Below are 16765 nucleotides of genomic sequence, written 5' to 3'. Positions count from 1 at the left end.
ATAGGCCTACCTTTCCATATCCCTGGTCTCTAGTGGTATGGGCAAGGGCAATCCCCAATCATTCATGTCCTTACCAGAGCCAGGTTTAAAATGGCGCTGATGACCCTTAACAGTAGTCTTGCAGTGCTATCCAAGGAGATTAGATTGAGAATAGGAGATGGTATGGGGCTATCTAGCCCATTATATGGGTTGAGGCCAGTAGGTGGAGCTTGCTGGTAGTAGGTGGAGTCACTGGTTCACCCAAAACAATAGCAAATGCTATTGAAAGCAATAGAAAAGATTATTGGAAATAATGGACTGTCTATGCATGGTCCATCTGTAAAAAGTTAAAAGCTGTTCCAGTTGGATAGGCAGTGCCTTAAAAGATGGAGGACAAAAGATTTTTTTTAAACTTATTTGGCAGCTTTTTTATTTATTTGAAAGGTTCCCTTATGCAGATATAAAGATCATGAAATACAAACTGAATATCACTAACACAACTTATTGTAGCTAGTGGAAACAGCACTAATAAAGGCTGTATTTTGTGCTCATTTTTACTGCTACTACATACTTGTCATTTCTATAGTGCTGTGCAGCACTGTAAATTGGACATGACGAGACAGTCCCTGCTCGACAGAGCTTACAATCTAATTAGGACAAACAGGACAAATAAGGGATAAGGGAATTAATAAGGTGGGAATGATAAAACATGGGTTCTGAAGATGTGAGTAAGGGTTAGGAGTTAAAAACACCGTTTTATACAGTACTGTAATACATGGCTGAATTTCAGTGAGGATATCCTGTTTATTGATGGGTTCATTTTAACTGCTGTTGTAATCTGCCTTGGAAAGTCTGGTGTTATAAAGATTGGAAGTAAAATTAAACTCTCATCAGGGCACATCAAAACGATCTACGAACTAACCGACTTCCGCAAACGACTAAAGACTTATCTCTTTGAGAAAATTTATTGCAAGGATCAAAACACATGAAGTCCATACACACTAACAGAAATGCATCAATACACTTTCTTCTAAATTCTCTTACCCCGAATACTCCACCCACATATAAAATTGCTATACCTTAAGGTTCTTGTGCTATTGTTCTATCGCCCTATCTTTTCCCCATTGTAACATTCCATAGTTTCTACGCTCTAAATGTTGTTTTGACTTGACTTTGTCTTCCCACAACTCCTCATAATGTAACCCATAATTGTACTGTAACACATTGTATTTCCATCATTCACAATGTATTGTAAGCCACACTGAGCCCGCAAATAGGTGGGAAAATGTGGGATACAAATGCAATAAAATAAATAAATAAATATCTTCACCGCATCTCTTTTGTATAAATGGCTTATTCTGTTTTGAGCATGTTTCAGGAACAAGTGGTTTCCATACGTGAAAATAATAAAAATAAATATTTTCTTTCATGCAGATCTCTCATTTGCTTAAACATATAAGCTCCTAATGTAGTCCATTGGTTTTCTTATATTTTGTCTTTGTGATGACTTGTACTGTGCCAAAACTGGAAATACAGTGAGACAGAATAATAGAATTCAGTAACATTAATTAACATTATAATTGTGTTAACTGAGAAAATGCTGTTGAAAAATGACAGGTAGAATAAATAAAAATATATCACAGAACTGGAAAATGTTGGCATATTTAGACTGACTCTGGACTTCTGTATGAAGGCTGATTTGCCCTCATTATTATTATTTCTCTTTTTAATAGTAGTAATAAATATTAAGTGCATTTTTATAATATACCACTGCATTCCACAAAACAAAAGAAACAAGTTCCCACAAACCATCTTTCTCTTTTGATCTAGGCACAGAAATTAAAAAAAAAGATTTAAATGCTCCCAGGTTTCAACCTAATTCATGTTTGATGTGGGATATAAATGTCACAAATAAGTAAGTAAATAAATAAATAAATAAATAAATAAATAGATAGAAACTATGAAAGTTGAGCACTAGATTCTCATAACATGATGTTTGTTTTAGTGGCCCTTTACCTGGAGAAAAACAATCTCTGCACAAATATAACACATGCTAGGGTGTCCCTATAACCAGCCCCTCCAAATGACACACTGATTATAATTTATAACAAATTACTACTCTATGTGTGAAAAGTTATTCTGCTATTATACTTCCTGTGTGTACCGTATGAAGCACAAGTTGGCATGTTTGAAAATATAAGTGAGATTAAATAAAAAATGTTACCAACAAAAAGGAACGACAATGTGGAAGCAGCAGCTCATAGATTTGTTTGCTTTGTTCTGCATGTACGCAGAACGACGGGTGCATGGGGAAAGGGAAACACAGACTAACTTAAATGACTTCAACTTTTTGATGACATGCCATCTTCTGTCCTCAATCAAACCTCCTTGGTGCTACCACTAAGTTGTTTCCATATAAGGTCCTTTTTGCTCTTCTATGGAAACTTGACCTCTAGTGGTAATACCACAAGATTATCAGTATGGGTTGCCAACGCCATTTTGAATTTGGTGCCAGCAAGGGCAAGAACAGTTGGGGATTGTTTCTGCCTGACCCATTAGAGACCAGGGTTATGGCAAGGTAGGCTGGGGGATCTAAAAGTGGATGAGAGGATCTGGACCCGAGGGGATGTTCCAGTTGGGGGACATTCTGAGCGGGGGGGGGGGGCACTTCTTAATGTAGGGGCTTGAATTGGAGGGGCTTCAAGAGGAGGCTTAGATATAAGAACTTAAGAACATCAAAATAGTCATACTGTATCAGATCAATGGCCAATCTAGCCCAGTATCCTCTATCCAGCAGTGGCCAATACAGTTCACAAGTACCTGGCAGAAACCCAAATAGCAACAACATTTCCATGCTACCAGCCTCTGGGCAAGCAATAGCTTCCGTCATGTCCATCTCAATAGCAGACTATGGACTTTTCCTGCATAAACTTGTTCAAACCTTTTTACCATTCAGGAGAGGGGCAGTGATTGGGGGGCTTGGGGGCAGCTGTATTTGACTTTGTCTGGCCCCTTAAAGATGCTGTCTGGGAGCATCAGGCTGCAGCTTTTTGGCTCGATGCTCTCGGGATGGTTGCATAACACTGTTTGTGATGCTGATCTCAAGCACATTATTCCTATATCATGGGAGTGACTTACCTGCAGTACTGAGTTACTGCAAGTTAGTCACTCTCATAGTGCATTAAGGTGTAGTAAAAGACCAACTTTTACTGCACCTTGAGAATTATACATCTAAGATTCTTGCTTATAGTATCTAATAAAGAGCGTTTAAAAGCTGTATGCTGAGATCTTCAGGAGAAGAAGCAGAACTGTCACTTTAAATATAGCATACCAGAAATAGTGGCAATCTCTGTCCAAATACATTATTTATATTCTATGAGAGGAAGAAAAGCAAATTAACCAAATTTCTTCCTGTACAAAGTCATGGGAGATGCACAGCAAAAGGGAGGTCAAAGAAATTACTCTTTCTCTGAGCTGCAGTAAACATATTTTTAATTGAGGGTTTTGAGAGAGAAACCTGTGCAATAGAGACTGGGGAAAATATCCCTAGTATAGGGTCAGATCAGAGGCCATTAATGGAGCATCTATTGTGGCTCCCTGAGTGATCGAATATTTGCTTTACAAAAATAAGTTAAATTGATGTTCACTTGCTCCAAGTACCAAATATCCCTCTCCCCCTAAGATACTTTTAGAACAAGCTCACATTAGCTCTTGATATTTACCAAGTTGAAGATCCAAGGGGCAACAATTAATTGACCCTATAGATTGTAAACAATTGATACCACTTTGCAATTTCTATGTTCCAGTAATTTACACACTGTTACTTTGATAGTAACACTCTGATAAACTTTGAAGCTCAGAGATGAAATCTGTACTGTGGCAGGCTAATAATGCTATTTTGGATGCAATTAATGCCTGTGATGCACTGACTAAGTAAAAGGAATATTATGATCTCACAAATGTTTTAAAACCAATAATATTAGGGAAATGATTCCATATATATATTAAAATTAAGACAATCAAAGTTGTGGTCTACCTGAACATTATGACACATCTTAATGGCTTGCGGTACGTAAACTGTGAACTCTTGAGCCTGATATATGTTGTAAAGTAGTTTGATGTTTTTTTAAAAATGTTATATGATTACATATTACACATGCTAATAAAAATCCAGACATGTACTGTATTTTCTGTTGAAATTGCCAACATTTCCCACTGCACTGAAGAATTTGTGATGCCCTACCTATTTGATGTGTGCTAAAAACACGCTGTAGAAAATATTTTCTATTTTCTACCATGGGACATCTACCCGGCGGTATATGGTAGTTGGTATGCATTGCATGCTTACTGCCCAGGTAGCGTGCGAGACCTTACCGCTAAGTCAATGGCTGGTGGTAAGGTCTCAGGCTGAAAATGGATGCGTGCTGGTTTTCATTTTGCCACATGTCCATTTTCCAGCCCATTAAAATAATTCCTTTTCCCAGATGCAGTAAATAAGGGTCCAGCACATGACAAAAACATGCACCCACACATTCACAGGCCAGTTTTTGGCAGGTCTTTGTAAAAGAGTCCCTTAGTTGGGTGCCATATATAGAATCTGGGGGAAAGAATAAAAGGACATGGATTTGATATACTGCCTTTCTGTGGCACAACCAAAGAGATTTACATATATCAAAAACAGGCATTTTCTCTATCCCTAAGGTCTCACAATCTAAGTTTTTTTTACCTGGGGCAATGAAAGGTTAATTAACTTGCCCAGGGTCTCAAAGAGCCACAGTGGGAATTGAACCCAGTTTCCCAGGTTCTCAGCCCACTGTATTAACTATTAGGCTACTCCACCTTCTAGGAGAAAATTCTATATCAGGGAACCTACAATTAGGTATCTAGAGGGCATATGGTAGGAGTGTAACCCATATAGGGTTAAATTATTTTACCTGGGATGCCTCTGAGGGTGAGCTCCAGGGTGGTGTGGTGTACGCTGTCACGTGGGTGGCGTTAGCGGTGGCAGGGGCGTCAGCTGTTCAGTGGTGAGGGAGTTTGGGCGGCGATTCAGGAAGGAGGGGTTTGCGCTAGCAGCTGGGGAGATCTTCGGCCACGTTGATTGCAGCGGCACATTTTGTTTTTTAGGATGAAGGGGAAGGCTGGGAGGGCTGGAGAGGCCTGATTGGCTGCCCTGTGTAAGTGTCTGACGTCGACGTTATGACGTCAGACGCATGTGAGACGCCGGGGCCAGGGAATCCCCGTTTCTTAAAGGGAACCGGCTCTTTTAGGTTACAGAGCTGGTTCTGAGCGGAGACGGGAACCCAGCGTGGAACAGAGTAAGAAGGGGGAAGTGCTCCAGTGCACTTCTCCGGTGTTTTTTATTTTCTAAATGTGTTGGCGGGCGTGCTGTTGGGTGGCACGCGCTGAGGGGAAGCCATGAAGAGGGAGAGAAGCAGCTGATGGCACGAGCCAGATGCTGGCTTGTGCCAGGGAGTGCAGCAGGCGCGTGCAGAAGAAAACTTAAAAATAAACACAGTTAAATGCTAAATGAGGTAAGGAAAATGTATTCAAATATGTGTAAAGTGCTGTATATTGCTGAAAATGTCATAATTTAATGTAAAGTGTATGTTTATAGGGGATTGCAAAGTGTTAGGTTAGTGCAGGGGCTCATGCTGGGCTTGTGCCATATATGACATACTCAAGTTCTAAACGGCTTGTGTGGCAGTTGGGAGGTAAGCTAAAGGCTGGGCAGACCTGTAAAAGTGGTCCCTGCGCAATTCAGCCAAGAAATACATTTAAATTGAGTTTTGAGAGGTTTGGGTAGTCAATTAAAAATATTGGTGTATGTCTGCAGTGGGAAAACTTAATTTTAAAAGCCGCTTGCGTGTTGTCAGGAGGCTTTAGGCAAGTGATTTTGGTTTGGATGGGAAAGCTGTTGCCTGAATCTTAATTTAACTTCATATGTTAGAAGTGTCTTTGATAAATAAAATATCTGGGCGCAGTACCAGTCTGGCTCACTAATAGAAGTGAACTTGTAAGGAACTGGTGTGAGTTTCAAAATACTTCTGTGAGGGGTTATCTGCCTTGTGACAAGGTTTAACTAAATAATCACCCCAGTAATTGTGAGCTTCATCAATTTAAGGAAGAGGGGAAAAAATCTCATGATTATAATACCCCTGTCTCTGAAAGAGCGGTGACCTGCTGCAGAGAAAGAAAAAAAAAAAAATCAACACATAGGATTTAATAATCCTAGTGCTTATATTAAATTGTGATACATTTTTGGGGATTTATTGGTTTGGGAGGGTTTAGATAGGGATGTTCAATCATATTTTATTTTACCTGGGAATAGCTAGATAGGGAAAGGAATAATTATAATGAGCCACTGCATATTAATATGAGTGGACTGGATAGAAAAGGTTTAAGGTTTTTCTTATTAAGTTGGTTACAGCTTAGAGTAGTAGGTCCTTCGGAGGAGTTCCAGTTCCTGCCTGCAGTATACCCGCTATCGTATGGAAAAGAAAAACAGCACGGTACCGGTACCCAACAATAAAAGAGAGAGAGATTCATACAAAAGTGCTGGAGAGGAGTATCCTTTAATATATCAGCCAGAATCAACCGGGCCCTGTTTAAAAACATTGACTTATAATACTTACCGTATTTTTCCTTGAAGAAGTTCCTGCAAAAGAAAACACAAAACAAAGAATCAGCTCTTACAGTTGTTGAGAATTTAAGAAATACTGTACTGTTGTGTTATATATATTAGAGAAGAAAATTTTGTTAGATTAGTAAAATATACTTATCTAATTTGTCTTTGCGATTTGGAGATGTGAGCCATGATATACCTATAAGAAGAAAAAGGAGAAAAAACACAAACTATACTTACCTGCTTGATGGATGAGGGACCTGAAAAAGAAATAATAATAAAGAATCAATTCTTATAGAAGAGGGGAATGTTTAGATAAAATTTTAAGATTAAATGCATATTTAGTTAATGAATTTTGCTAAGATCAAATTATACTTATCTGATAAAACGTAGGAGAAGTTGATCTGTTGGATTGTTGATGTACTAAAAAAAAAAAATATTGAATTTGTTAAACGGATTTGAACTTTACACATACCCATCATATAAATAAAAATAATAAGTTATTGAATTATCAATGTAAATGTCATTTGTTTTCCTGAGTTATAACAAAATATAATAACAAATTTAGTTTTATTTCCTCTTCCCATTTTAGAAATGGGGAGACGGGGCTAGTTTTAATGTCTGTACTTCAACCCTGTCCGATACACGATATTTTGCCCGAGGTATTCTAAGGGTATTGTAGGGTAAAGTATCGTGCCCAGGGTGAGGTCACAGTTACAGGAGCCTATTCTATAAGGATTAGGGGGCATGCGATGAAGCTACAATGTAGTAAATTTAAAACGAATCGGAGAAAATGTTTCTTCACTCAACGTGTAATTAAACTTTGGAATTCTTTGCCAGAGAATGTGGTAAAGGCAGTTAGATTAGCGGAGTTTAAAAAAGGTTTGGACAGCTTCCTAAAGGAAAAGTCCATAGATCGTTATTAAATGGACTTGGGGAAAATCCACTATTTCAGGGATAAGCAGTATAAAATGTTTTGTACTTTTTGGGATCTTGCCAGGTATTTGTGATCTGGATTGGCCACTGTTGGAAACAGGATGCTGGGCTTGATGGACTTTTGGTCTTTCCCAGTATGGCAATACTTATGTACTTATGTAAATGAAAGTAGGTGACTACTTTCCTTTAAATCAGCCTTGTCCAACCTATGGCCTGTGGGCCAGAACATGGCCCATCAAGTGATTCTTCCTGGCCTGCAGAGGCTCGACAATTCTTAGAATCTTCTCCACTGTAAGACTTGGAACCATGAGACCAACCCGATCTTCCAGCACCATATGGCTCAAGTTTGTAGAGAGGTGAGTTGTGGTAGGGAAGCAGGAATCCTGCTGTTTCTTCTTTTGCTGAAGCCAGGTAATGGGAAAAACTGGGTGAAGGCTGGGAGGTACATGAAAGAGAGAGAGAAATAGAGAGAGAAAGTGGGTATATGTGTGTGTACACTGATGCGAGTCTTGACCCTCCAAATATTATGAAATATAAAATGTGGCATCTGATTAAAAAAAAAAAGGTTGGAAAGCCTGTTTTAGATAATATTGATGCAACTGGGTATATATGTGCTTAATATTTAAGTTAAGCCATAGAGCTTGGGTAAGTGTGAGCCCCTAAGTGCAGCAGATACCTTTAAGTTATGCATGTAGGCGGGAGCCTACCTATGTCCTGTTCATGCTTCTCCTCTGTGCACACTCCTTGCAAATACATTGTTTATCATGTTTACTATACCGCTTCTCATTGCATGCAAAATGTAATGGTTTACAGTCCATAAAATTAAACATTACAATAAACCTAACTAATTGATAGAAACATCATAAAATTGAAAAGCACATTCACTCAAGACCAATCGAACAGCACACAAACATCCAACTTAAAGTCTAAAATAATTATTCGTATAATTGCTTCTCCCTCCCCCCCTCCCCATTGCAGAAATCCAACCAATAGGGACATCATAGCCCAAAACTTTGGTTGAAGAAATGGATTTTCAAGGAGGCACGGAAAGATGCATAGGAATCATCTAACCTTAGATACTGAGGAAGCTATGTAACTTCAGCGGGTATTTGCAGTATATCATTTAGGCAGCAGGCTGGCACACATGCATATATATGCTACTAATCTAAATATTTATATGCATAACATACACATAAATTTTAGTGCCTAGTTTATAGAATTGCCCTGTAAGAGGGGAGACTTTTTTGACACTTTCTGCAAAAAATAAGGAGCAAACAGAAGCTGCTTGGAAAAAGGTCATTTAGTGATAATTCAGAAGTTGGTTGGAAGAGAAATAGTTGTCCAATGTACCCTGAATAACTATTATACTTTCATTGTGTGACTTATGCTTCCTGTCATTGTAAATCACATTTAAAGCTTGCTTGCACTAACACTGCAAGATGTTTAGGAAGAGTAATTCAGCAGAATGAAAGGAAGTAAGAAATCACTATCATTCTAGGTGCCTTAATAGCAGACTGCATTGGCAGATTGCCATTCTTTGGGGGAATCAAAGAAAGGGTTTACAATCTATTTTAGGCTGACTTAATTGTATGATAGATTTGTCTTCATTGATCCTTTAAGTATATCAAGTTGGACATTTTTCTATTGCTTTAGTAGATATGTAGATCTAAATATTATATTTCCACTTCCTTTACATCCTGCTGACTCTCATATAGTACAGTTCACTGATATGCTTCAGATTTCCACAGACCATGAGAGGACATCTGCTCAGGAAATTTCACTGTTTTTACATGAAGCCATGCAAGGATGCTGCAAGGTACCACCCTGGATTGGCAGCTTGGTCTCTTGTGGTATTCTTGCAAGATTACCACTAGGGATCAACTGGCACCATTTTAAACCCTGGCTCCAATGGGACAGAAGCATTCAGGGATTGATTTTGCCCTCACCATCAGCTATTAGACAGGTGTAGATGTCATTTATTCTCAAGATGAGGTTCAGGTGGTGAGATCGGGAGGGTGGCGAGAGTGATGCTGTTGGGGATCAATGCTGTCGGGGATCAATGCTGTCAGGGAGTGGGATCTTGCAATTGGTGGGGTAGATGCTGTTGGAGTGGTTGGGAGGTGGAGGATCAATACTGTTGAGAGGTATTGGGGGATGGGAAGTCAACGATGTTGTACCTGCCCTCTATTGGTTTTTGCACTTGCCTTGGTGCATGTGAAAAGAAATATGGACCTTTTTTTAAATGGATGTGTTTCCGATTATAAAAAGAAAAATTCATGTCTATTTATGGGGCCACCCAAACTACTCACACTGGCCCCACCATGCCCTCTAGAAAACTCGGGCTTATTTTCGAAAGAGAAGGGCGCCCATCTTCCGACACAAATTGGGAGATGGGTGTCTTTCTGTCAGGGTCGCCCAAATCGGCATAATCGAAAGCCAATTTTGGCGCCTTCAACTGCTTGCCGTCGCGGGGATGACCAAAGTTCATGGGGCCATGTCAGCAGTGTAGCAAAGGCGGGACTGGGTGCTTAACACATGGCTGATAATGAAAAAAAGGGCGTCCCTGACGAGCACTTGGCTGACTTTACTTGGTCCATTTTTTCTTGCGACCAAGTCTCAATAAGGTGCCCAAACTGACCAGATGACCACCGGAGGGAATCAAGGATGAGCTCCCCTTACTCCCCAAGTGGTCACCAACCCCCTCCCACCCTAAAAAAAAACGTTAAAAATATTTTTTGCCAGCCTCAAATGTCATACTCAGCTCCATCACAGCAGTATGCAGGCCCCTGGAGCAGTTTTAGTGGGTGCAGTACAATTCAGGCAGGCGGACGCAAGCCCATCCCCACCCTACCTGTTACACTTGTGGTGGTAAATGTGAGCCCTTCAAAACCCACCAGAAACCCACTGTATTCACTTGTAGGTGCCCCCCTTCACCCCTTAGGGCTATAGTAGTGGTGTACAGTTGTGGGGTTTTGGGGGGGTGTTGGGGGGCTCAACACACAAGGTAAGGGAGCTATGCACCTGGGAGCAATTTGTGAAGTCCACTGCAGTGTCCCCTATGGTGCCCGGTTGGTGTCCTGGCATGTCAGGGGGACCAGTGCACTACGAATGCTGGCTCCTCCCACGACCAAATGGTTTGGATTTGATCGTTTCTGAGATGGGAGGATATTTGATGTGTCTGCCGAGGGTTCTTCAGTGGTAGTGAGGGCAAACCTATGCCCATCCTCTTATGGCCCTGCAAATTTGCCAGCACTTTGTTCACCACTCCTATTTCCGGGTTATGGTGCTAGTATTGTGTAAGAGGCTGCTACTATATATCCATTCTGGCACCTTTTATACAGTGGCATTCCGAGGGGCGCTGACACCCGGGGCAGATCGCCGATGCGCCCCGCCCCCTGGGTGCAACGCCCCCCCCCCTGTGCAGCATGACCCCCCCCCCAGCGAAGGAACAAGCCCCCAGCACGCCGCTGGGGGCGGGTGCCGCGTGCCGGTCAGCGTCTTTGGTTTCCATGCTCCCTCTGCCCTGGAACAGGTTACTTCTTGTTCCGGGGCAGAGGGAGCATGGAAACCAATGACGCTGACCGGCGTGTGGCACACCCCCAGCGGCGTGCACCCGGGGTGGACCGCCCCCACCGCCCCCCTTGGTACGCCACTGCTCTCATAACAAATGTAAATCTGCTCTGAAAGCATATAATTTCACCCAAGTGTTATCCTGATTAGCTGTTGTGTTTATTTAATTTTGAGCCTCTGCCTGTACTTGGGGGGGGGGGGGGGGGGGGGAATCTCCATTGGCAGCCCTCTTACCCTACACTTCACTAGTCTTGTGATGTTTGCACACCCTACTTTTTCCTGCTCTGTGTTCCTTAGACTATAGTTTTAAACGTCTCTTATTCCTTTTATTGCTGTATCGTAGATTTCCTTATGTGCCTTACCAATCAATATCTACCCCATTCCTTTATCCATTTTTTGTAAAATTGTAAATCACCTAGATGTTTTTACTGATTTTGTGGTATATCGAATAAAGTCGATGATGATGCTCCCCGGCAGTATGAAATACCACAGGTTAGAGATTCCTGTGGAAAATTAAGGTACGGCAACAGCCTAGATTTTTCCATACCTTAATAACTAACCCCCCTAAATTGTAAGATTTTACTTACCGTTTAAACCCAACTAAGTATGATTTCTAGGATAATTTATTTTTGTCACTGCTGCGCGACTCATTTTCCGTCAGTCGCTATGCTCACATTAGCCCTCTCCTCAAGTCACTTCACTGGCTCCCTATCCGTTTCTGCATTCAGTTCAAACTTCTCTTACTGACCTATAAGTGCATTCACTCTGCCGCTCCCCAATACCTCTCCACTCTTGTCTCTCCCTACGCCCCCTCTTGGGTACTCCGTTCTGTGGATAAATCTCTTTTGTCTGTCCCCTTCTCCTCTACTGCTAATTTCAGACTTTGTTCCTTTTATCTCGCTGCACCTCACGCCTGGAATAGACTTCCCGAGCCTGTACGTCTAGCCCCGTCTTTGGCCATTTTCAAATCCAGGCTAAAAGCCCACCTTTTTAACACTGCTTTTGACTCCTAACCACTACTCACTTGCCCTGTACCCTTTTATCCCCACCTCTATTTATTTCCTTTACCTCTTAGTTGTTCTATCTGTGTGTTTGTCCTATTTAGATTGTGAGCTCTTTGAGCAGGGACTGTCTTTTTGTGTATGATGTACAGCGCTGCGTATGCCTTGTAGCGCTATAGAAGTGATAAATAGTAGTAGTAGTAGTAGTAGTAGTAGTAGTAGTATGGGCATCCTCGGTTTCCATTATCGCCGAAAACCAGGGACGACCATCTCTAAGGTTGACCTAAATGTTGAGATTTGGGCGTACCTGACCGTATTATCGAAACGAAAGATGGACGCCCATCTTGTTTTGATAATACAGGTTGCCCCGCCCCTTCACGGAGCCATCCTGCGAGGACGGCTCCAGGAAAACTTGGGGGCGCCCCATTCGATTATGCCCCTCCATGTATCCCAGGGATCTACATGCACCAAGTAACAGCTCTTAAAACTACTGCTTCCATGTGTATGCCATCTACACAGGTAAATGTTGGTATTTACACATTTAGATTCTTTAAAAATAAGAGGTCTACAAAATCTTGAGTGGTGTAGAATGAGTAGAAGTGAATTGATTTTTTATTCTTTCAAAAAGTACAAAGACTAGGGGACACTCAATGAAGTGGAAATATTTTTAAAACACATAGGAGGAAATATTTTTTTCACTCAATAAACAGTTAAGCTCTGGAACTCATGGCTGGAGGATGTGGTTACAATGGATAGCGTATCTGAGTTTAAACAAGGTTTGTACAAGTTCCTGGAAGAAATGTCCATAGTCTGCTATTGAGATGCACATGAGGAAGCCACTGCGTGCCCTGGGGTTGGTAGCATGGAATGTTGATACAATTTGGGTTTCTGCCAGGTACTTGTGTCCTGGATTGGCCACTGTTGGAAGCAGGATATTGGGCTATATAGGCCATTGGTTTGGCCCAGTATGACTATTTGAATGTTCTTATCAGTGTTGCTCCATTTTAAAGATGATCCTTTCTTTATATTCCAAAATGCTGTTTATGCTGAGTGAATATGTAGCTTATGTTTTAATTTAGAAAATTGATGTTGGTAAGAATAAGGGCCAGGGCTTTATTATTTAATATAATTATAAAACACAGGAATTCAACATGCAGAGAGTCAAGATTTATGAAGGATAATTGAGATATTAGAAAAATAATCAAAACATACCTTTCAGCAGATCTTCCATGACAAATCTTTGCCCTTTTCTTGAATATAAACTTGCTTCTTGAAGCCGTTTATAATACTAATGGAGATCATTTTAGAAAGTGTGCACAGCTTTTTTTTACCTAAATGACTAATGCGTGCAACTAGTTATTTTTGAAAGCTGTTACTGACACATGTAAATCTGAGGCACACATAGCAGAGTTGGATGCGGACATTTATATCTGCTCTGAAGCAGGCGTGTCAGCTAACTGCTGGTTTGGTCTTGAGATTTACATGAGATGACGATGCAATTACGTCTACCTCTATGGTATTAAAAAGCAGCTAAAAAAAAAGAAAATAAAAATTTCATTCAGTTCCTTAATTGACTTTTCCTGGAAGTCTGGTTTTGTAGAACATGGTACTTGCACATTCATGTTGTAAAATTGGCACTTACATATTCAAAACCCTGAATAATCCAGTCTTCTACCTGGATAAATATTAATTTACGTGTAAAAATGGCTTCTGAAAAATCTCCCTCTCCACTGAACATATGTGCTTTCCAAAATCGTAATTCCAAGCAAATACTAGATTTATTTCAGGAAAGCATTGTTTTAAAAATGTTATTGTTGATTCATAAATCATTGAAAAAGGATGCAGACTATTACTAAGTATTACTAAGTACAATTTTAAAAGTTTATCATCTGAACATTGAGGTCAGAAGGTAAATGCCATCTCTCCATTCCATCTTTGAGGAAAATTCATTTTGAGGAAACTAGACAACGCTCCTTTTCCATTGCAGGACCAGCTCTGTGGAACAAATTACCAGTGCAACTTAGGGCAATGTATGATACTGCTCAATTAAAAAAAATGATTACAAAATTATCTGTTCTAGGAAGGATGTGGAGAAAATTAGTAGGGGAATGGGTTGGGAGTAAATTATCTTCTTGTGGAATGGATATGGGAAGTTGCAAGCAGCTGTAGTCTCATGTCTATTGAAATTCTTGTTTTTTCTTGTTTATATTTTGTAGTGTTATTTTATGTGAAAGAAATTATATATATATTTTATATGCATCTGGGTAGACAGAATATAAATAAATAAACTAAACTAAATTAAACAGTAACAGTTTGTAATTGCAAAGATGGACTGTGGTAACCCAATTAACAAATTACATTCAAGAAATCCCTTACTGTTCATTTTGCTTTACTTGTATTCTTGGCACAACTTAATTGCAAATGTAATTGTCTATTATTATCTACATTATAAACCTAGGCACACTGTACTACATTATGATGATAATAGTCACTGATAATCAGGGCTTTTTTGAGGGGGTACTTGGGGGTACTCAGTACTGGCACCTTTTCCATTGTCTACTAAAATTGACCCATGGACCCCAAGTTTTAATGAAAGAGCTCAGGCTCTACACACCAATTCTGCCTTGTCATAGATTCTGTGACTGGTTGCAGGGGGCATGGCTATTGTGGGGTGGGTCCCTCAGTGAACACCCCACCCCTGAAGGGTGTCCTAGCATTTGAGCACTGACACCTTTTTGCTAGAGAAAAACACACTGCTGATAATGTATATTTTCTTTCGTAGTGTTCCAGGCATTTTCAAGTGATGGCATGAGCTCGTCCATCCTAGGCTTGCCTCTTGTTTCCTATCAAGATTCTGGACAGTACATCTGTAAGGCAAAGAACTTTCTTGGGGCAACAGAAGACTTCATTTTTCTCACTGTCACAGATTCTGATTCCATTGCTGATCAAAATGGAAAAGAGGATGTTATGGGAGCAGCAGATTATGACAAGCTGGTTCCTAAGCATGCCATGACATCTACAATTACACCTTCTGTGGCAACTAGACCAATCCATATTAACTCTGAACAGAATTCTGTTCTTGAGCACTATAAGATCAATGCCATTGAGAAACCTCTAAATAATGGAGAGCCAAATACAATTTCAAACACTGCCATAGGAGTGAAAGATGACCGTAAAGATTTGGGTAGGTTTTTATTGAATCTTCCCACCGGTCAAACCAAGAATGAGTGTTTAGTTAGGGCATTGAAAGTTATTGGAGACACAGACCACAGCATCTCGTTAGCATGGAAAGCACCTCAGACAAAACATGCTATAATCTTCAGCATTCTTTATGCTATATTTGGAGAAAAGGAAATGCACAGAATAAATGCTGAATCAGGGAAGACCAAGATCACAATTTATGGACTCATGCCAAAGACAAAGTATATTGCCTGTGTTTGTATGAAAGGGCTGATTCCCAAGAAGGAGCAGTGTATTATTTTTTCCACAGATGAAGCTTCCAGTGCAAGTGGTACCCAAAAACTCATAAATGTAGTAGTTATAAGTGTGGCCTGTGTCACTGCAGTTCCTTTGACAGTGCTAGTATGCTGTGGTGCACTGAAAAGGCATTGCAAAAAATGTCTAGGAAGAAAAGCTAAGGACATTCAAGGCTCTTATGTTACATTTCAAAGCTTCTCTCCTGGGCCAAAGACTAAGGGAATATCAGTGAAATATTTGTCTACATATACTCCAGATGAATCAAAGAGATTGTTGTCTGCACGGTCAAGTGTTGATTCAGAAGCCTTATTAAAGGTAGAACATCAGTCAAATGAGTACTTTTGCTGACACAGTATCATCTGACAACATGTGGAAGTTATTGGTGGCTCTCAACCTGACAGTTTCCTTGAAGATCTGTAATTGTGAATGAAAGTCATGTCTTTTATAAAGGATCCCAAATTGCCAGCAATGGGAGATGACTGCTGCTTTGCACTGAAGTTTTTGAGATAATCAAAATAACAGCCATATTAGCTTGTGTTCATGGGGTTTACTGTGGGTTAGTGAACAGCTTTTTTGTAATTATTTGTTTCCACAATTTATAGTCTCTCACTATTTCCTTTTCAAAGCAAAGATCAAAACATGTTTATTTCCTTATGTCATCCTGCTCATTGTTATTTCTGAAAAACTAAGGGGTCCTTTTACTAAGGTGCGCCGAAAAATGGCATGTGCTGATATAGATGTGTGTATTGGGCATGCGCAGGTCTATTTATCAGAACGCCTGCAAAAAAGGCCTTTTTTTGCCAAAAATGGACATGCGGCAAAATAAAAATTGGTGTGTGTCCATTTTGGGCCTGAGACCTTACTGCCACCCACTGACCTAGCGGTAAAGTCTCACGTTAACCGAGCGGTAATCATCAGCAAACGTAAAATGCTGATTACCACCTGGTTAACACCGTGCGCCAGAAATTTTCCAGGACACATAGTGGGTGCGTGTAGAAAATGAAATTACCACCCAGGCTACATGGTATCCAGGCGGTAATTCTAAACTGACATGCATACGATGCATGTACGCACTTAGCGCGGCTTAGTAAAAAGACCCCTAAATTAGCTTAGTGAATCAGGAACATGGTGATACAACTTTCTTGTTGAAAGTATTACCATTTTTTGTTATTCATAT

At 40.3% G+C, this 16765-nt stretch overlaps 1 protein-coding gene across 1 annotated transcript in view; it reads left to right on the top strand.

Moving 5' to 3' along the window:
* The window catches only part of LRIT1 (leucine rich repeat, Ig-like and transmembrane domains 1), a 59649-nt gene extending 43690 nt beyond the window's left edge, over positions 1-15959 (top strand). The window contains exons 5-6 of the mRNA XM_030204981.1: positions 14894-15261; positions 15340-15959. Coding sequence (XP_030060841.1) covers positions 14894-15261; positions 15340-15936 — 965 coding nt within the window. The 3' untranslated portion in view covers positions 15937-15959. The remainder of the gene's footprint in view (positions 1-14893; positions 15262-15339) is intronic.
* Positions 15960-16765: the final 806 nt, after the last annotated feature.

Source organism: Microcaecilia unicolor, chromosome 5 (assembly GCF_901765095.1).
Source record: "Microcaecilia unicolor chromosome 5, aMicUni1.1, whole genome shotgun sequence".
NCBI classification, from domain to species: Eukaryota; Metazoa; Chordata; class Amphibia; order Gymnophiona; family Siphonopidae; genus Microcaecilia; species Microcaecilia unicolor.
The sequence above is the reverse complement of the archived record's forward strand: the minus strand, read 5'-3'. Positions and strand labels throughout refer to the sequence as shown.